Source organism: Sminthopsis crassicaudata, chromosome 4, assembly GCF_048593235.1.
Source record: "Sminthopsis crassicaudata isolate SCR6 chromosome 4, ASM4859323v1, whole genome shotgun sequence".
Classification (NCBI taxonomy): Eukaryota; Metazoa; Chordata; class Mammalia; order Dasyuromorphia; family Dasyuridae; genus Sminthopsis; species Sminthopsis crassicaudata.
The window spans coordinates 403,799,392-403,821,494 of NC_133620.1; the positions used below are offsets into that span (position 1 = coordinate 403,799,392).

The 22,103-nt window shown below is 37.7% G+C and overlaps 1 protein-coding gene across 1 annotated transcript in view; it reads right to left on the reverse strand.

The window, feature by feature from the left end:
* CAPN2 (calpain 2) overlaps positions 1-22,103 on the reverse strand; it is an 82,417-nt gene that overhangs the window by 13,769 nt on the left and 46,545 nt on the right. The window contains 9 exon segments of the mRNA XM_074262644.1: positions 2,142-2,207; positions 3,601-3,637; positions 6,009-6,220; positions 9,309-9,320; positions 10,665-10,834; positions 14,786-14,946; positions 15,698-15,772; positions 18,572-18,657; positions 21,541-21,624. Of these exon segments, the coding sequence (XP_074118745.1) occupies positions 2,142-2,207; positions 3,601-3,637; positions 6,009-6,220; positions 9,309-9,320; positions 10,665-10,834; positions 14,786-14,946; positions 15,698-15,772; positions 18,572-18,657; positions 21,541-21,624 (903 nt within the window).

Here is a 22,103-nt window from a genome sequence, read left to right on the forward strand (position 1 = left end):
CTGAACTTGTTTTTTTTTTTTTTTCCTTTTTTCTTTCATTTCTTTCTTTCTTTTTCTTCTTCCTCTCTCTTCCTTCTCCCCACTTCCTTTCTCTTTCATTCCTTCATTTGTTCATTTCCTCCTTCCTTCATTCCTTTTTTCCTTCCTTTCCTTCCCTCCCTCCCCTTCTTCTCTTCCCTCTTCCTTCTTCTCTTTCTTTTCTCTCTCTTTCTCTGTCTCTTTTATAGAGTAGCTAACTGGATAAAAGATGAAGTATCCCAGGTATCTATATTTGGAAATACTGGTATAAAAGCAAAAGATATCAATAATATTTTTTAAAAGAAAGAAAACTCACTATAGCCTATATTTATAGAGTTGTTTTAAAGTTTTAAAGCAATTTTTCACATATAATATTATCCCTGTTTTATGGAGAAATCTGATGATAAGAGAGACATTAAGTGCTTTAATTACAATCTCTGCTAATGAGTATTTAAATAGAGACTCAAACTCAAACTCAAAGTCTCTTTCTTTTGAGGTAACCCAAGTTCACAGCCTAGCAGTCATCATCCACTCTTCTTGGTTCCCCCCCCCCCCACCCCGGCCACTGCCACATCCAATCAGCTGCCAATTCATCTGTTCTACCTCTTTACATCCTCTCCACTCTCTTCATCCATGCTCCAACCATCCTAGTTTAGGCCCATATCACCTCTCATCTGGACTTTGGCTATTGCCTTATAATTTTTCTCTCTGCTTTAAGTCCTCTGCTCTCCAATCAATCTTCTAAATAGGTACCAAATTATAGGTCTTACTGTAGGTCAGTGCCCTGGGGCTCAAGAAAATATAGTGGCCCCCAATTACCTTTAGAATGAAGAACAAGTTCTTCAGTTTGGCTTAAGGCTCTTCACAACCAAACTCCACTCTACCTTTCCAGGCAGATTATCCATTAGTTCTGTTCACATGCTCTAAGTCCTAGCCAAATAGGGCTTTTTTTTTTTTTTTCCCCTTAAATATATAGCATGTTATCTCTCCCCTCTGCCTTTGCACCAGCTTTCTGTTCATATGGATTGGTTCCCTTCCAGGTTTAGATCAAGATACCTTCCTTAATTCCCTCAGTTGTTACTGTCCCCCTCCTCTCAGACTTTACTTTGTTTATATGTAGAATGTATATATTATGTCCAGCTCTTCATGACCCCATTTAGTGTTTTCTTGGCAGAGATACTAGAATAGATTGCCATTTCCTTTTCTAGTGCATTTTTTTTTTTTTTTTTACAGATAAGGTAATTGATGCAAAAAAAGAATTAAATGACTTTTCCTAGGTAACACAGCCAGTAAATGTCTGAAGCCAGATTTGAACTTGGAAAGATGAATCTTCCTGATTCCAGGTCGAGCTATCAATCCACTATACCACCTAATTGTCCGTGTATATATGTACAGTTTGTATGCACAGAGCACATGTGGGCACTGTATATATGTATATATATGATTTACATACACATGTATGTGTGTTTATATATGCATATATACTACACATGTGTATCTAAATACATATTATGTATCTATATATTCATAGATTGATATTTTTACTTATTCTCTACCATCATTAGGATATTAATTCCTTAAGGGCAGAAACTACCTCATTTTTGCATTTTTATTTTGTTCTTAGCACAGCAGCTGGCTTGTAATGAATGCCTGTTGATCAATGTGTATTGCTAATGTTCTCTGTGCTTTATGTGACCATTCCACTGACAGATAACTTTAATTGTTAGAAAATTCTCCCTCATATTGCCTTATGGAGAGACAGTTAAATGGTGCTTGTGGATAGAACTCTAGACTTAAGAACTCTGGAAGTACAGAGTTCAAATCCTACCTCAGACTCTTCCTTAGCAATGTGACCTTGAGGAAGTCACTTAATCTTTGCCTGCCTCAGTTTCCCCAAGTGTAAATGACAATAATAAGAGCATCAATCTCCCATGGTTGTTGTGAGGATCAAATGAGATAACGTTTACTTCTAAGTATTCTGATTTTTTTTTCTCTATTTATTTTCCTCTCTATAGTATAAGCAATTTTTGGAATGATTGTGATTTTCTTTGTCACATCCTCCTGGAGCCCAACAGTGCTTTCCAACAGTGGGTCCTCAATAACACTGGGTGCTGACCTCTTACCTCTCCTGCCAGTTGAGCAAACAGTCTCCTGAAATTGTCCTCAATGCTGTCTTCATCAACATCATTCTTGAGGCAATGGAGGAAAAAAAAGAACAATGTAATAAACTTATTGATGATAATCTATCTTCTAAGAAACAAAGAAAGATGCACAAGTCCATCCTTATCCCCCCACTCCTGAGAAGTCTCTCTCCATCTCATTGCAAACCCCACACTTTCTCCATCTTAGATCATGTGAAATGGTTCTAATCACCCTTGACAAAATTTCAGGATTATTCCTCTGGTTTTGGTTTGAAGGGAAGAAGAAAAAAAATTGGAAAAAAATCTTATAAAAATGAATATTGAAAATTATCTTTACATGAAATTGGAAAATATAAAATACTTTTGAAGTGAGTAGAACCAAAAGAACATTATACCTAGTGTCAGCAAGACTATGATGGACTTGGCTCTTCTCTGCAATGCGATGATTCAAGAAAACCCCAATAGACTTGGGATGGAAAAATGGGAACTATGAAGACTATTGAAGCATGGTATTTTCACTGTTTTTGTTTGTTTACTTTTTCTTTCTCATGATATTCTCCCTTTTGATTTTATTTTTCTTGCACAATATGACAAATATGTAAATATACACACACACATATATGTATATATGGATTGCACACAAAATTGCTTGTTTTCTTGGGGAGGAGGGATAAGAGAGGGAGGGAAAAATTTTGGAACACAAAGTCTTACAAAAATAAATGTTGAAAATTATCTTTACAAGTATTTGGAAAAAATAAAATACTATTGAGAAAAAATACTAAGTAAAACAAATAAATAGAATATTATCTTCAGCACAAAAAAATCTATTCATCCAAATTCTTGCTGCAATTATCACAGGGTCATAATCAGAGAGCTGGAAGAGTCCTTAAGAATCATTAAGTCCAAAGATTTTCACAAAAATTCCACAATAACTGGCTCATGGAACACAATGTAGTGAAAATGAAACCTATTGATGAAATTCAATAAATGATATTCCAAAGATTTGAAATATACAGACTATCTCTGAGATAAAGTGGAAATTTTAGAGGAAAAAAAGCAGATGATTTTTAGCCTGAAGTAATGAGTTTAGCATATATGCATAATTTCATGGTTCTATTTTAGAGAGGAATAGAGGAATAGTATCCCCATTTCTTTATGGGATTCCATCCAAAATGCCCAAATCCTAAGAGTCTTTGGGACACCATTTGGAAAATACTAGTTCAAATGAGGATTCAGCTCCCTAAATTTATAAATGAGGGAAGAAAAGTAATTTGCACAAGATTAGAAAGCCAGGGTAAAGGCAGCTAGGGAGTATGGAAGGAAGAGAGCTAGCCTCTGAGCAGAAGGACTGTTTGTAAAAAACTCATTGGGCTTGGAAGAGCTTCCCCATTCTCCATCTTTGATCCAACAACCAAGAAAGAAGAAGAATCATAATAAATACCTCGTCCAGTTCAGCCTCAATTTCATCATCGACAATTCTGGAAACAGAAAGAAATTATCTATTAGTGGTAAGAAAGTAAGATGGGGAAGAAGGTGTTTCAACAGTCTTTGAACTGAAGTGTGAAACTTGAAACCAATCTCGCTTCAAATCACCTTCCCCTACCCCCAACAAACTCTACTTCAGAACCTTGGTGTGTGATAACACTTCCTCAAATAGCAGAATATCAAGCAGGAAAAATCAAAGGAAGAAGTCACTATTAAAGGACTTTTAGAAAGTGGGTATTTTTATTTTTATTTTTTAGGGAGAAGTTGTTTGTTCATTTTATCTTTATGATGGGTCAGATTCCAAGGCTTAGTTAGGAACTCCCAATAGCTTAATTTTAATATCTACCATGAAGAAAGAGCTTTTCAGTCTCCTTTTTAATACCAATTCCCTACAGTAAAGTCTCTTCACTTTGTGTTACCATGATATAAAATTATCACTTACCAGCTGTGCTCATTTGAAGTGGGAGAAAGAAATGAGTGCCTAGGGGCTGTGGCTAGCTTTAGTTACTTCAATCCTTTTAAAAGATGCATGATTTTGTCAACATGCAATCAAAGCCCCTCTTTACTTTAATAGACAGTTGAGCGAATTGTTGTAAAATAAATAAATAAATAAATGCATAATTCCTCCCTTGGTGACTATAGGCAAATTACTTCACCTCTGAGTGTCTCCAGGCACCTATAAATTACTGAGAAGTTGCTCATCGGCATCAGTAAATCATCAAATTTTAGACTGAGAGACAGAAAAGACTTCAGAATCCATCCAGTCTAAGACTTAGAAGCCTGGAGGAGAGGGGGATAAATGGCTTGTCCATGTTCAAAAGGTAATAAGTGTTAAAAGTATTATTTGGGGACAGCCAGGTGGTGCAGTGGATAGAGCACCAGCCCTGAAGTCAGGAGGACCTGAGTTCAAATTTGGCCTCAGACACTTAACACTTCTTAGCTGTATGACCCTGGACAAGTCACTTAACCCCAATTGCCTCAGCCAAAAAAACAAACAAAAAAAAAGAAACAAAAAGTATTATTTGAAAACAGATCTTCTTGATTCCATAGTACCATATTGTCTCCTAGAGAGCAAACTCTTGGAGGTATTTTACTTCCTAATTGTGAGAGTTCCCCACAATAATAAAATTATGAATGAATATTTTTACATATAAATAAGTAAATACAATAAACATGAATATATGTAAACCTAATAGTAAGTTGTACATAATGGATTTTCAGTTTCACTTGCAATCTTTTAAAATATTCCGTTATGAAAATGCTTGTTTTATCCCATAAATTAAAAATAAAAACAAATACAAGATGTTCTGTGCATATGTGGGGGGAGGGAGACTAAGGAGAGACACTAACTGTAGCAGAAAAAGACAGTTTTTATGTAGAATGTTGATATTTGAATTGAGTTTGAAATAAACTACGGATTCTAGGAGATTGAATTAAGGAGAGAGCATATTCCAAGAATGGAATGATCAACCAGTGATAAGAAATGGGAGTGTCATGAGTGAGGAACAGCAAAGCCAGTCTGCCTAGATCAAACAATAGATGAAAGGAAATAGTGCATAATAATGCTGGAAAAGTAGACTAGACTGTCAAGTTTTTCTAATTAATCCATCAACAAGCATTTAAAGAGATGGTGATCTCAGGGTGTAGATTTTTTTGGACATGACCAATAAAGGTTTTGTTTTGTTTTTTTGCTAGACTATGCATATTTATTATAAGGATTAAGTTTTTCTTTTTTATTCTTCTAATAGAATAAAGGCAAGGTAGGTGGGAAAGAAAATAGATTTCTGCTAATTAAAAGCAAATTTTAATTTAAAAGCTGAAGCACTTATTAAGCATCTGCTTAATATCATCATCTATAGGTATATCCAGTCCCAGGCAAATACTCAATAAAGGGGGTTATTGACTGATTGAACACTCCCCACCAGGTAAAAGGAACTAAGGTCCTAAGGAACAGAGGCAATAAGTTGGGGCTTGAGTGGTGTCAGTGGAGCTAATACATAACTATAAGTACTCTCCAATCAACAGGTAAAGAAGTAGATGGAAGATGAAGAAGGAAGGAGAAGGGAGGAAAGTAGTGAGGGCAATGGAAAAATGGGGAGGGAAAGGAAATGTAAAAAGGTCAAAAGACCAAGGAAAGAAAAGACATCCTCTGACTCTACATGAGTGCCTGCAAGTTGCTTATGCCTGACCTAAAAAGTTGGTATCCAAAGACACAGCTGCTCGATGTTAAAGCTGGAAGAAGAAGGGACCTTCTGGAATATTTCTAGACAGAAAAAGGAAAGGAAATGGGGGAGCTTCTTGCCAGACCTCTGTTCACCCCTTCCCTGGTCCCCATTTGTCCCATTTTCTGAATTCCCAACATACTGAGAATCAGTTTTCGTCTCTGAAAAGACTCGGAGGCAGAAATCCCCATTCTTGTGGGGTTCAAAAGTAGAAGGCACGATGACGTATTCTCCAGCGGGCAGCTTGAAGCGATTCAACACTTCTCGGAGATTGATGAATGTGTCCGACCTCTCCCTTGCTCTGGTCGTCAGAAAGAAGTTTTTGGTGAGGTGTAAGTTGGTCCGACCAGAAAACTGACAGGAAAACACAAGATCAGAGTGAGAGAAGGCCAGAGCACTCACTGTCCCCCAGGTGCAGAACCCTAGCTCTCATGTCCATCTCCTTATTTCCCTGGCTCCCTTAAGACAGTTCAGATCCCACCTTCTACAAAAAAAATTTCCCCAATAACCCCAAATGGCTAGTGCCTTCCTTCTGAAATTATTTCCCATTTACACTATATTTATCTTGTTTGTTCACAGTAAATTGCATGTTGTCTCTCCCATTTGACTATAAGCTCCTTGAGAACAGAGAGTGTTTTAGCTTTTCTTTGTAGCCCCAGTATTTAGCATGGTGGCTGGCTCATAGTAAGTAATAAATGCTTGTTGACAGACTGTTAGTGTTGGTAAGCTTATTGAGTTGTTTCAGTCACGTCCAATTCCTTGGGACCCCATTTGGGATTTTCTGAGCAAAGATAATGGAATAGCTTGCTATTTCCTTCTCAGGTCATTTCACAGGGAAACTGAGACAGTTAAGTAACTTGCGTGCTGGATTTGGACTCAGGAAGATGTGCTTCTTGATTTCAAGCCCATTGTTTCAAATAAATATAACATTCAATTCATTGAAGCTATACAGCAACTTCACTGCCAGTTCGCCATTAAGAAATACTTAAATGCTATGATAATACTATTTATTATCGGAGAATTTGATTGGGGTTGGGAAGGGGAAAATGCTGCTGGATTTGGAATCAGAGAGCTAGATTCAAGTCTCAAATCAAGTGTGTGACCTGTCTATGTCACTTTAACGACTTCAGTTTCATCATCTGTCAAATGAGGGATTCAGACTATATGATCTTTGGGGTCCCTTCCCATTCTATCTCTACTGTTGAACTCCCCAACACTGACAGCACACTTACCTCCCCATCTTTCCATGGAAAGCATCCTTACTTAGTCTTCCCTGTATTTATCTTGTCTGCCTAAATTAAGCTCTGAATCCACACTGCTGGGATTCTGTCAAATTCTATGGGCTGTATGGCCCCCAAAGCATTGTTAGTATTCTCTCTACAAAACTACATCTTTTCCCAGGCAGGCCAGCCTGACAGAGAACAAGAGCCAGAATTTACCCAAAGAACTATCATACATCACATTCATACATCACTATTCTTTCCTGTACTTTGGGGTGCTTAGGATGCCCTCTTGTGTCCTTATATATATTCAGCTTTTTATGGGACATCAGCATACAATCAGTTCCATTATCATGTGCCATATGTATTGTTAAAATCACTTTACTATGTGAAATTGCACAATTAAAACCACAAAGCTTATGGGGGAAATGACATAAGTGCTATTTTAAAAAATAGGAACCCAATAGAAATGGTAGTTTATATATGTTAAGAAATATATAAATTTTACAATAAATATTGGTTGCATTTGCTGTCTTGGACTATTGCTTGAATTATGTTCTGGTTCCCACAGGCCTTGAATAGGCAAAATTTAGAGAGAATTCACAAGGGAAATGGGGGAAGAGGGACCAAGGCGCTTGGCTATAGTGGAAGGTGGAACAGTTGGAGGCCATGGGTACAGACCCAGATCTCTTTTATATGACTCTGACTACATTAAGGCATTTTACCTTGAAAAAGAAGTGAGGTTTGCTTGTAGAAGTAAGCACTGGAAGCTTGACTGCTTGTGAGTTTCTGTGAAACAGAATGGTTTTCTACATTTTCAGTCTTCCTCTCTTGGATAAAATTGTGCATAAGCAAATGTGAAAGTTGTATTATGCTCAAATTGTTTCTTGATGTAGCGATCATGTTGGAACAGATTTGAATTTTCAAACTAAGTGTTTAGCAGAATTGACTGTACTATATGTTTTATTGAACCCCACTTTTGATGAGATTCATGATGATTTTTTTCCCTTCATGCCAAGTGAAGCTAGAATCTTAGCAATCAGTCAAACAAACAAGTATTTATTAGCTATTAGACTATTTAACCTAGACTATGTACTAGGCATTGGAATCATAAAGACAAACAGAATTTTAGAAATTTTAGAATTGGAAATGGAATTTACTTTTAGAAATGGAAGAGACTAGTATACAGCAGGAGGTCTTAATTTCTTTTGGGTTTCCAGACCCATTGCCTGTAAAGGCTACAGACTCTTCTCAAAATAATATTTTTGAATGTGTCAAATAAAATAAATAGTATTATAATGAAAACAATTATATTAAATATAATTATAAAATATTTTTTAAAAATTTGCAGATCTATTCTAAATTTGAAATCTATTCATAGGCTCTTTGGGGGCCTATGGTTCCTACATCATGAACTCCTTAGTCTAGATAATCAGTTTAGTTCAACCCTTTTGTTTTATAGAAGAGGAAACTTGGACTCAGAAGACTGCAAACTGGGCAGCCCTACAAGTCACCCATCCAAGGGCTCAGATGAGCTATGCAATAGTAACAATTATCCTCTATTATGTATTCTTGTGCATTAGAACTATCTATGACTAATATTTTTGGTGTCCAAGGCAAGTAACATGAAAGATGTCTTAAGATAAAATTTTGAGACAGATTCATCTGGGGAAAGACAGACCTCTTGTGTCTCAGGACACAAGACTCTTGTGTCTTCACCTGGAGTCTTGTGTCTGTGTCCTAAAGACACAGAGGTTAGAAGAGAGGGAGAATGAAGACCCAGAGATAAGTCTGAAGGGAACTCACTTGGGTTATGCCTCAGTGGAGAGGAATTCCACCAGTTCCATTTGATAGCTTCTCATTAAAATTAATTTTTAATTAGCTGCTAAGCTTTGTTATGTCTAACACATATATGGATGTGTTACAAGTGATGATGGAATACAAATGCTGCCAAAAGCCCTCTAAATAATTACCGTAGGGTAAAAGTCCCAGTCATACCCTAGTAACAGCCCTGATATTCAGAATTTGGAGAGTGTGTTTAGCTACATGTCACACTTCAACTTGGTTCTTGGTAGTCTTACTAGAGATAGTGTGGATAAGGATGGGTTCTTTAAATGTAGCATCAGGGCCCCATCTTCATAAAACTTCTTTTGAGAGATATAGAAGCCCAGGTTTGGCTAAAGTTGATTCCAGAGTCAAAGAACAAAATAAATCAGACGTACCTCCTCAGGAACCTGTAGGGAGACACAACATACAGAGAACACTAAGAATCAGAGAAAGTGGACACTTTGTTAATTTGGATTGTCTTATGCTATTCCTTTTCCTGAAAATGTCAAAGAATAATAACACGGTTGACATTTATTCAATGCTTTAAGGCTGATAAAACACTAAACATGTATTATTTGATAATATCCCCATGAAATAAGTGCCCTGGGTACAATGAATTCTATCAGAAGTGCTCCGAGTTAAATTAAGTCTGTTTCAAAGATAAGGAAACTGAAGTTGAGAAGTTAAATGATCTGTGGATGTAAGTAGTAAGTGTCTGAGGCAGAATTCAAACTTCATTCAGCAAAGAGTGAAGCCATTCTGCAACTCTGGGTCAATAATTTGACCTTTCCAGACCTCATATAAAATGGAAGAATGATGCCAGTACCTGTCTTTACCATCTCACAGGGCTATTTTGAGGGACATGATAAAATGCCATGTACAATATAAAGCATCACACCTGTAAATTATTCACATCACCTGGACAGACTCAAATTTCACTAAAAGTTCCCTGGTTTTCCTGTTGTAACACTTCAAAGTTGCCTTGAAAAAAAGGAGGAAGAGAGTGGAGGTGAGGGTGGAAGTAGAGGGACTACCTTCTATTCTCTCTGTCTCCCATCCTTATCTCTAGTAAAGCAATTTCAAAACTCACTGAAAACCTCTTTAAGGAAGGCACAAACCTCAGAGCAAAGGCAAATACAATGATGGAAATAATGTGGTTCAGCCCCATAAGCTTTGTTTTAAAGAGGAACAGGGCCGAAGTACAACTAGAATTTGTCCTGGGAAAAAAATGCTGGGTGCTGGGCAACTCTGGTGGGAGTATAATCGCCCAATTGTTTCCCCTCTCTCCTCGGAGTCTCTACCTCCTTGGCAACTGGGTTTTGACCAGCCAGAGCATAGTTTCCATTGGCTCTGCTCCTGACTTCACTTCATTCTTAGAGGTAGCCCCAGGACGCTCCGTCCCCAGCTCAAATCTCTCTGGAATTCTTTTCATCCCAAGCTGACAAAAGCGAGAAATGAAACAAGGGGATATCTTCCAAAGCTTGGCTATTTAACCCTCACAGAACTGGCTCTGGGGACTCTATCAGAGTGTCCTGCGGCCCAGGGGAATTCTGGCCAGCTGTTAGGGTTTCCTTAGGTGAGGTAACTCTAGAAACAAAGAGTCCAGTTTAGATCTGGCTTGTGACTGTCATTTTCTAGCAATGCTTCTTGCTTTCTGTTAGAAACTCTTGGCGTTGACTTTGGACAAAGGTAGGGGGTCTGGGCAGTGAGCAAGAGAGGAAAGGGGGGACCTTCCAGGTAGGGGTCCTCACCTCATAGATACCAAAGCCAATAGTGTGCATATCCTCTCCCATTTTCCTTTGGCGCCGTCGGTGTTTCTGGATGAGACCCACCAGGAAGGTGCATCCTGGCTCAGAGCCGTCAGAATCCTCATCCTCCTCTTCCAGCTTGATCATGTACTGGGGGTTCATCCAGAAAGTGTCTGCCATCACACAGAAGGACAAAGAGTATCACTCACCTCAGAGCACAGAGGACTTATCCCAGGATAGCCAGATGCAGGACAGTGGCTAACTTTTTCTTTTTGTATCCCCAACACTCAGCACTATGCTTTGCCCAGTGGTTAGTGCTTAAAAACACTTTTCATTGGCTGCCCAGCTAGAGAACACTAGGGGAATGGGGAAGGGTCGGTCTGTGGCTTTTAGGGTTGAGGGTAGTCATGGAAAGCAAGGGGAGTAAAGAAGAAGGATATAGTGAAATTGAGAGAAATCAGGAGTTTGAGTTAAAATCTCCACTAATTTGCCCTCTTAGTTTGGGTGGAGAAAATTGTCTAGACACTCATCAAACAGCTCTAACTAACCTTTTTTCTTCTTTTGCCCAAATTTAAAGAACCCTTTAGAGTAATAAAAAAAAAAATATTCTGGAAGGGAGGATCATGTGAAATAGATTTCTTGAAATGAAGCCTTTCTTTTATCAAGCTCTGGACCCATGCGCCCCCTAGTGATTTTCTTCCTTTATTCATCTCGATTATGAGCAGAAGGCTGATCTGACCAGAGAAAACTTGGATTGCCTTCTTTGGTTCTGACTGGTAACCTGCCAACGCTAAAGTGCCCTCTGCTATCGCATCCTCTCTGTACCCCCACTTCACCAATTGCCCTTCCACAAACATACCTTTTCTATCAAAATATTTAAATTCAAAAAATTTTTTCAAAAAATCCAAAAATATTCAAAAAATTAAATTAAAGAATGGAGATGTTGCATAATCTTTATCAAATTATTTGCTAGTGGAGGGAGAGGCGAGATAAAGGAAGGAAATAGAAAAATAATTTGGAACTCAAAATTTTACAAAAATAAAAGTCAAATTTTTGTAAAATTTTGAGTTCCAAATTATTTTTCTATATAAAAATATAAAAATTTCTCATTCAAAAATGAGATTAGAAACATTTTTTCCAAATACTATTAAAATAAATATATTTTTAAAAAAGAAAGGATGTATCCAAAGAGAGGAAACATGAGATAAAGGACAGAAAAATGACTTTGGTATCAAAACATCTGGGTGTAAATGCTACTTAATTATTTATTCCATGGGACTCAGTTTCCTTATTTGTAAAATGAGGAAGTAGGACTAGATGTCCTATGAGTTTCCTTCTAACTCTAAATCTGGAATCCCATGTGTTTTACTTCCCTTCAGCCTACAGCCCAAATAACCATCTGCCTGTTGCATGGCATTACCATTTCTGTATGCATCAAATTAGAAAAAGGACCTTAAAGATTATGTGATTCACTCACAACCCTCATTTTATAAATGAAAAAATTAAGCCCAGACATGTTAATGGACTTGCTGAAGATCACACAGGTGAACTGCAAAGCCAAAGTTTGAATCCAGGTTCCCTGATGCCATATTTAGAACTTCCCATTATACCATGTTGTCACTCAAACTTGACATATGCAAGATGGAACTGATGATCTTCCTTCAAAGTCCACTTCTCCCATCTTCTCTTCTCTGAATTTCTGTGAGGGATGTTCCTCTTCTCCCAGTCTCCCAGGTTACATTATAGTTTTGGGGTGTACTGGGTCCCCCCTCTCCCTCACTGACTATATCCTTTCAGTGGCCAAGATTAGTCAGTTCTACTTCTGTCTCTCTCTCATCCTTCCATCCTGTTCTCTTCACTCACATGGCCATTTCTCTAAATTAGGTCTTCATCACCTCTTGCTTTGATTTCAATTAGTTTTAGCATTTTAATTAGTCTCCTTGCTTCCACGAATCTCCCTTGAATCCAACTTCCATACAACTGCCAAAATAAACTTTCTAAAGTCTAACTATGTTGTTATTTCTGCTAAAAAACCAAAACCAAATAAAACAAAAATCAGTGGCTCCCTATTGCCCTAGGATAAATTACAAGTTTCTCATCCAGCAATTAAGATCTTCTGCTATCCATCTTCAGTATATGTTTGAGCCTAATTTCATATTATCCCTTTTCATGAACTCTATGTTGTAGCAATACTGAACCATTGGGATCTTTTTCAAAACTGACATACCCCTAGGTGGCAAAGTGGATAGAGTGCTGGTACAGACTATAATAATAATAATTATTATTATTAGCTATGTGACCCTGGCCTAGTTACTTATCTCTGATTGCCATGGTTTCCTTATTTATAAAATGAACAGCAAACTATTCCAATATCTTTGCCAAGAAAATCCAAAATGAGGTCATGAAGAATCAGACATGACCAAAAACAACTGAATAACAGTTTCTTTGGAAAAGACTACCTTGCACATGCAAATGATGTTGCCTCCTCTTTTTTACCTCCTGGAAATCCTGTCTTTTTTTTTTTTTTTTTCAAAATTCACCTTGAATTTACTTGGAAGTACAACAGGGTGCAAAGCCTTCCCTCATCCTCTCTTGCTTCCTTCTCAAATTATCTTGTACCATACTTATTGGTATGTCTACTGTGTTCTCTCCTCACAGTAAAATACAAACTCCTTGAGGGCAGAATTTTCATTTCTTCCTTTCTATTCTTGGGACCTAGCACTAACCTTAGGTATCAATCTTCAAACCAACTAGTATTTATTAAATACCTGCTAAGCATAAGGCAAAAAGAGTATGGTGGTGGGGATAGAGAAGATCAAGATTGTATGACCCTGGATAATTCACTTAAACTCTCAGTGCTTTAGGCTACAAATATGCAGAAAAGGTGCTGATGTGCATTGGTCGAGGGAGTTTCTTATAGAACAGTCCTCACCAGTGACCTGATAGGTCTAGACCCTATATTGTCCCTATGTGGTAAGAACTGTTCAAAGCACTAAGCAGCAAAAAAAAAAAAAAAAAAAAAAAAAAAAAAAAAAAGCCATAATCCCTGTCTTCAAGGAGCTTACATTCTCTGGAGACACATATAAGTACACACAAACTAAAAGCAAGGCAATTTTGGGAAAAGGTACTTATTATTTAATTAACTGAATCAAGTTGATTTGACAATCATTTACTAACTATAGTATTAGTATAGAGGATAATAACTTCGTTCAGGAGTTGAGAGACTTGGATTATAATACCAGCTTTGTCATTAAATAGTGACATGACCTTGACCAAGGCACATAAATTATACCAGATAAAATTTTTTTGATGTTGTACTGTGATGGGATAATGAAGTTTTAATTTCTTTTGAGAGCCTGTAAGAGTTTTATTCATCTTAGGTAGTTGCAGAGTAGAATGATATTTTTTTGGAGGGAGGGGCAGATGATTGGGTAAGAGGCAAAAATTAAATATTTCTATATTTAGAGGACAATGCAATAGATAGAGTTGCCAGGCCTGGAGTCAGAATCTTACTAACTAGGAGCCAGATACTTACTAGCTCTGTGATTCTGGGCAAGTCACTTAACACTGCCTGCCTCAGTTTTCTCATCAGTAAAATGAGCTGGAGAAGAAAATGACAAACCACTTCATTATTTTTGCTATGAAAACCTCAAACTGGATCACAAAAAGTTGAATGTGGCTGAAACAACTGAACAACAACTTACTGAAGAAAGGCTTAGACAAAGGGAAGTTTGGCTTTATGAAAAGCAATCCAGGAGGACTGTCCCCTAGTGTTATCTAGGACCATTCTTATCTTCAACCATGGAATTGGAAGTGCTCCTGCTCCAGATCTTTACAATACTTACAATGACTAGTGGAGTACCTAGTACCAAATAAGTCCTCAATAAATGTCTTTGGATAAATCAGGATGAGCAGTAGCTTTATATATTTGGCCAGCAGCAAGATGAGTTGCTAAAGGATGTGATTTCCTTCTTTCGCCTATATCCCCTATCCCTGCCTTTTAGGGTTTTCCCCCCATTCTTCCTTTATGGTTGGCAGGAGGTTAGAGAATTGTCCCTTGAATACTGTCAAAGTGGGAACCACATCTCCCTCCTTCTGGTTCAAGTTCTGAATTTTTCTCTTACTTGGGTAGTTCCTGCAGCCCCCTGCCGTAGAACCCCGCCTCCAGGTCCCATCCATCTTGGTGAGTCTCCATTTCTTGTAGGTATCACTGATTAATGTGTCTGGGGTTAGGTTGCAGATCTCTAGGCGGGAATAGTGCCTCAGGAAGTCACTGAAAGACATCCTGCAGCAGAAACACAGAGTTTGGCTTAGAATGTCAAGAGAGAGAATACCTGTGAAACCTTTGAATCTCTCAGAATATTACTAACATAAGAGACGGTTTAAAAATTTCAAACATATAACATCTCATTTGAGACTTGTAACAACTTTGTGAGGCTGGAATTACAGGTATTGGAACCTTTATTTATAGATGAGGAAGCTGAATCTCAGAGGTTAAGTGTCTTGTCCATGATCACATTGGGAAGAAGTACTAGAGAGGGATTTGAATCCTGAGGTTCCTTGCTTCTGGTCCAAATCTCTCTCATTTTACCATGCTAAATCTCAAGGTATACCATTCCATCTTATCTTTTTTATCTTGTAAAATGTCTCTAGAACCTACTAGGAATGAAGAGCACACCGTAGAGGCCCAATATATCTTTATGAGGGACTGAAAACTCCTAGAAATGGTGGGTATGTCCCATTTATCACCACTGTATTCTGCTAGGAATTCTGAACAGCTGCTCCTTTGGTTTTTCTCTCTGTAAATCACCTCAGTGATTCTTATTCCAATTTAGCCAGTCAGATGGGGATTGAGACATTTCTTGCACAAGGCTGTTTGGGGAAATACTTGTGGGACTAAGAATACATCCATTATTAGGATTAGTTTAGGGCCTAAGCTTTATATGCTCCATGCTGGGCTGTAATCTGTCCTAAATCATTTTACAGTTAAATTATGAAAATTGTACAATTCTCTGAGAGGCCCCAACTAAGCTTACCAGAATTCTCCATCTTCAAATTTCCTGGTTAGCCTCTCCCTCTCATCAGGGTCTATGCTGTTCCAGTTAGGGCAGCTAAAAAGTAAAAATGCATCAAAGTTAGGGATGCTAAATGTTGCTTTTGTGGGGGGGGAGGATGGAGCAGAGGGAGCAAATCAGTTTCAAGATTTCCAAAAGCAATATGGAAAGTGGCATTCACTCTCAACTCTGAACAGGCCCATCACAGGATGGGAAATAAAACACAGAACAAAGGGCAGAGGAGGAGGAGGAGGAAAGAAAGGAGGATAGTGATTGGGAGGGGAAGGAAAATATCACCAATCAGGAACATGAATAAAGCCACCAGAAATTTGGGGAATAGGGATGACATGGGTGAGAGACATATACCCTGAGTCTCAAGTTCAAAGTCAACTTCAATGTTAGTCAATGGAAAAACTATCACTGTTTAACTAAGGGACCTGAACATTTGAATGGTCTCACTATGATTATCATGAATTGATTTTTGCATGAGATTATATTTTTCTTCATTTATCAGTGCATTTGAACCCAAAAGAAATATTAGAAAAATATTGATTCAGCTAAAAACATCGTATCCCTTTTGTAGGGTCCTTGTTTTTCTCTCCTCTCTCTCCTTCCCTTATTTTCCTTCTGACCTTTCCTTCCTAAAATAAAAAAAAAAAAATCCCAAATTGTTTGAGTCTCTCTATACCTCTCAAACTCTCTAACAGGTAGCTAAAATGACAGAAAGAAACATTTCTGAAGCATTTGCCAACTCATTTTGGAGAAGAAGGATTTAGAGAGAAAAATCTTACAGAGGAATTTTATTTAAGTTCATTCTCTACAACTGACTGGGAAGCAGGGATGTGTTGATAAATGTTTAACAACCAGTTCACCAAAGAAAAGTATACAGAACACGTTTTTAAATTTAATCTGCATCATTGATGTTTTCCCCATTACTTTCTTAAGTTCATACCACAATAAATCAAGCCCTAATTTGTAGCCTTTTCTGATTGCTCAAATATAAATGCTTATACAATGAAAAATATGACAATGTGCTGGAGTTTAGAGCTGGCTCCAGTAGGTCTCCGAAATCCCTGCCAGCAAGTCTTCCTGGGAAGCTCCCTGACTTGATTTTACATTAGTCCAGAGAGAGTAGCTCTGGTGCCAAGGGAATGGAAATGCTATTATAACTATTATGTTGGGGGATGAGGGAAAGAAATGAGGAGGAGGAGGAGGATGAAGTGGAGGAGAATAAAAAGAGTATGTGCAAGTTCAGGAGAAACTAAAACTGGTTTTCATTGCAAAAGGGCTCAGGGCATTGCAGATGTCAATCAAAGGCTAGCTGTTCCAGGTTCAGTCACTAGGTTAAAATTCTAAGAAAAGAACAACTGGGGTTTTGAGTTAAGAGAACGATTCAATTTCTTGGTACCTAACAGAAGGGCAAGTTTGAGCTCGGAAAGTGATTTATTGTGAGGGAAATCATCTTTACTGAAACTAGGTGAGAAGTACCACTATATTGTACATAGGATCCCTGGGTCCTATAAAAACAGACCCAAACTACAGCAAAGGCCAGTTTTAAAGACATCATTTTCTCCTCTGGATCCTATCCCCTGCAAAAACAGACCCAAACTACAGTAAAATCCAGTTTCAGAGACAATATCATTTTCTCCCCTGGATCCTATCCATGTTTAATGGTGAGGATGATAATAAATAACATTTATGTAGTGTTTACTATAGACCAGGCATTTGGACTAAGCTTTATATCAAACTACAGCAAAGGCCAGTTTCAAAGACAATGCCATTTTCTACTCTGGATCCTATCCTCTGCAAAAACAGACCCAAACTAAGCAAAGTCCATTTTCAGAGATAATGTCATTTTCTCCTCTGAATCCTGTCCATGTTTTTTGCTTTTTTGTTTTTAATTTTTTTCCTATCCATGTTTAATGGTAAAGATGATAACAAATAACATTTATGTAATGCTTACTATGGGCCAGGCATTTGTGCTAAGCTTTACACATGCTAATTTTTAAAAATCAAAACTATATTTTAAATAATATTTTATTTTTCAAAATATATACAAAGATAGTTTTCAACATTAATCTTTGCAAAATCTTATGTTCCAAATTTTTCTCCCTCCTTTTTCCTTTCTTTTCTCCCTAAAACAGCAAGCAATCTGTACACATACGATTTCATTCAATTTTCACAATAATGCTAGAAGGTAGAAGCTATTATTATATCAATTTGATAGTTGGGACAAAAGGAGATTAAATGTACCCAAGATCACAAGATTGTTAAATTTCTGAGGCCATATTTAAACTCTGGTCTTCCTCTAACTACTGTACCTCCCAAGTGCTGACAAACAGGTTAATTAAATTGCACTGAATTGGACTCCTGTTTCTCTTCTTCCCCCTTTCCCTTCTCTTCTTCTTCCTCCCACTACTAGCTAACATTTACATAGCACTTACTATATAACCAAGCATCCTGATAAGGTATTTGCAATTATTTTCGCACTTGATCCTCATATCCACCCTGGAAAGCAGATACTTTTATGATTCTTATTTTATAGAAGAGGAAACTGAGGAGGACAGAGGTTAAGAGTAATAGGGACCCAGAAACAGGGTGTAAGTACCTGAAGTCGGATTTAAAATCAATTCTTCTTTCTGGGCTGGTGCTGTGTGTACTAAGGGGTCACCTAATTGATGCCCAAACATATAATATTTCTGTCTCTTAAATCATGTTAGTGTGTACCTCCCTGAGCTCATTTTCATAGCTCAAAAGATATACAGAGTGTGTCCTTGCTGGTGTTTTCCCTGGCAGATTTCATTCTGATATTCTTTATCCTCAACCCTCCAACTGTAAACTTTAGCATAAACTCACTTGTCACTCCACTTTCCAGTCCATTCGACTTCTCCCCAGGGGTTTCGGATTCGAATCAGCTTCTGCAGGCTTCCTCTGAACTCCACCTGGTCAAGTTACATGGAGAAATGGGGGCAAAAGATTGAATTAAGCATGCAGATATAAAACCTTCCCCTTCCCCCGCTCCTCCTGGAAGACTTCCAGAAATCCCAAACTCTCTGGGATTCACCTCCTCCTCATCCCTTTTACCCCCTCCAACAATGGTCACATCTGTCTATGTACAGAAGCAGAATCGCAACATGAATTGGAGTGGGTTTAAAAAGTTTGGTGCTGGGGGAAGCTAGGTGTCACAGTAGATAGAGCACCAGCCTTGAATTCAGGAGGACCCGAGTTCAAATCTGGTCTCAGACACTTAACACTTCCTAGCTGTGTGACCCTGGGCAAGTCACTTAACTCCAGCCTCAGAGGGGAAAAAAAAGTTGGTGCTGGAAAATTATGGAGATTGAATGTAAATCAATACATGTTATATTCACTTTTTTTTCTTTTTCCCTTTTGTTCTGATTTTTCTAACCCAACATGATTTATAAAGAAATGTATATTTTGGGGAAGCTAGGTGGCACAGTGGATATAGCACCAGTTCTGAATTCAGGAGGACCTGAGTTCAAATGTGCTCTCAGACACTTAATATTTCCTAGTAATGTGACTCTAGGCAAATCACTTAACCCCAATTGCCTCGGGGGAAGAAACATATTTTAAAAGTTACTGTATATGGATAACCAGAAAAAAATCAAACATTAACAAAAAAAGGTACAATAATAAAAATAATTAAAAGCTTGGTGTTAGCCCCAGATAATAAATGTTTACATAGTGATTTATCAGGATTTACAAAACTCTTTCCTTCATACAAACCTGTTAAGAGAGGAAGGATGAGTATTATTATCTCCATTTTCCAGGTGAAGAAACAGAGGGGTTAAGTGACTTATCTAGGGTCATATAGCTAAGGAATATCAGAACTGCTGACTCATGTTCTTTATTATAACCTCTCCTTACTGAAAAGCAAGGTTACGGCTAGCAGGGTGCTACTTTTTACACAAGTGAGTTTCCATAAAATGCTTGCAGGTTATGAGTATGCTGAGAATGGGTTTTTGGTTTGTTTTTGTTTTTGTTTTTTGTTTTTTTGCTTTTCAGTTTATATTCTATTTCTCTGTGATTCCATTTAGGGTTTTCTTAACAAGGATATTGGAGTGATTTGTCATCTTGTCCAGGGTCAGATAGCTAGTAAGTGTTTGAGGTCATCTGAACTCAGGTCTTCTTGACTGTAGGCTTGGCACTCTATCTACTCTGCCATCTAGCTACCTCCACAGACTGGGTATGATCATTGAATTCATGCCTCTTTGTCCTATTGGGAGACAGAAAGTGCAAGCACGCTAATTTAATTCCCAGCTGTGATACTTTAGCTTCCTGTGATTCTTAGAATAGTTTTGGTTTTAGTTGATCATAATGAATGAGATTAATCTTTTGTCATAAACCTTCTGAAAGATTCTCAAATTGTGGGAAAAAAATACTGGATATTCAGGAGTCACACTGTGCAAGCCCTTTGATCCAGCATATACTCCTAAGAGGTGAAAGAAGGAAAAGGACTCGTATTTATCAAATATATATAGTACTTTGTTATTGTTGTTGCAAAGAACTAGAAACAAAATAGATGCTCATCAATTAGAGAATATTTAGTGGTATGTGAATGCCGTGGAATATTATTGTGAGCAAGGAAAGCGCTGAGGACTTCAGAGAAACCTAGAAAGAGCTGTATGAACTAATTCAGAGTGAAGTGAACAGAACCAGGAGAAAAATTTAGACAGTGACCATCACAATATAAGAAAACAACCTTTGGAAGGCTTCTGAACTTGATCAATGCAGTGACCAATCACAACTTCAGGGAACTTCCTTGATCCCTTTTGGTGAAAATGTGATGGAAATGGAGATGCTAACAACTGCTGATGTATTGATTTGGTTTTTTTCCTGACTATATCGGTTTGTTATAAAGAAAGGATTTTTATGTAGTGATAAAGATGTAAAACAAAAAAGGGATGTTAATGAAAAACTCACAAAAATCAAAACACAAGAGAAGAAAGTTCACACAAGGGTAGTTTTGATATTATTCAGTTAAATTTAAGATCTCTCTTTAAGGGGAAGCTAGGTGGCACCAGCCCTGAAGTCAGGAGGACCTGTGTTCAAATATGATCTCAGGCATTTAATACTTCCTAGTTGTGTGACCCTGGGCAAGTCACTTAACCCCAATTGCCTCAGCAAAGGAAAAAAAAGGAAAAAAGGAAAAAAAATATATGTAATACATATAAAATATATATCTTTAAAAAATTCTAAGTAATAGACACTTGTAATTGCTCTTTCTTATATGCCAAATGTTTATGTTTGTTTGTCATTATTAAGTTCATAATAAACAATAATATATTTTTTGAAAATCAGAGTCAGATATCAGAATTCAGAAATCTTAGGATCAAAACCAGTCAATTCAGCTCAATGGAACTCAGTTTTCCCATCTGTAATATGTAATTAATCATAACTTGCCCTCCTTTCCCTTCAGGACTATTGAGGGGTCAAATATGAAAGCAACTGGTAGGGTATCATGGAAATTATGTTCCAGAAGAGACAATTCTTGCGATTTTTAAACTCATCCTTGTAATGAGAAAATGGGACCACCAGAGGGCAAAGTGCACCACACTTATAGATCAGTGTGACTCAGAATGTGATTCATGTTTGAGTGCCAGGAAATTATACGGGGCAGCCCTTTTTTAGAAGTGAAATCAGTATTAAAATGTGACTTCCACTTGACTCAGGCCACACCCTGTGCTGTCCCAGACAAAAGTATACTTTTAATTTTGACGTTCCTGAGTGTCTCCCTCTTAAAGATCTCCCCCCAGAAAACAAACAAAACCCAAATCAAACCACTGTCCTGGGTATTTGGAAATTACCTCTTCTGCTCCAGTAACTGAGTAAGCGTGCCCTTTCACCAGCTTCTGGAAAGTTACCGCTTCTGAGTCTGCAGCACTTGTGATCTGGAAAGGCAGGGAAGGATTAATCCCTAAATCTGGGGAGCAGTTCCTGGGAAGTCAGGACCTAATGTGTAAGCAAAATAGATGGCTACCTAGCGCTGTGGTTCTGGGCATTAGGAAAGTCTCCCATCCCTGCTTTGCCCACAATTTGTTTAACAGGATATAAAGCTTTTCATTCCACAACAAGAGACTGAGTTTAATGTGCAAATAACCTAGTGACCGACCCCTAATTCATACTAAGATCTAAATGACTTCCTTGGCTCTTTTCCTGAGAAAATAATGGAAAGAGCATGAGATTTTTGGGTGTTGACAAAGAGTAGAAGAGAAAAGGTTGAGTGTGTTGAAGACAAACTTGGCAATTTGGGCTAAGGTCTGCTATACCTAATTCAGAGAGATAGTCAGGTCTTGTGGTTTAGAGCAGAAGTCTTTCTATTGGATCTGAAGGCCAGCAGTGGTCCACAAGACAGTCCTCTAAGTGTTCT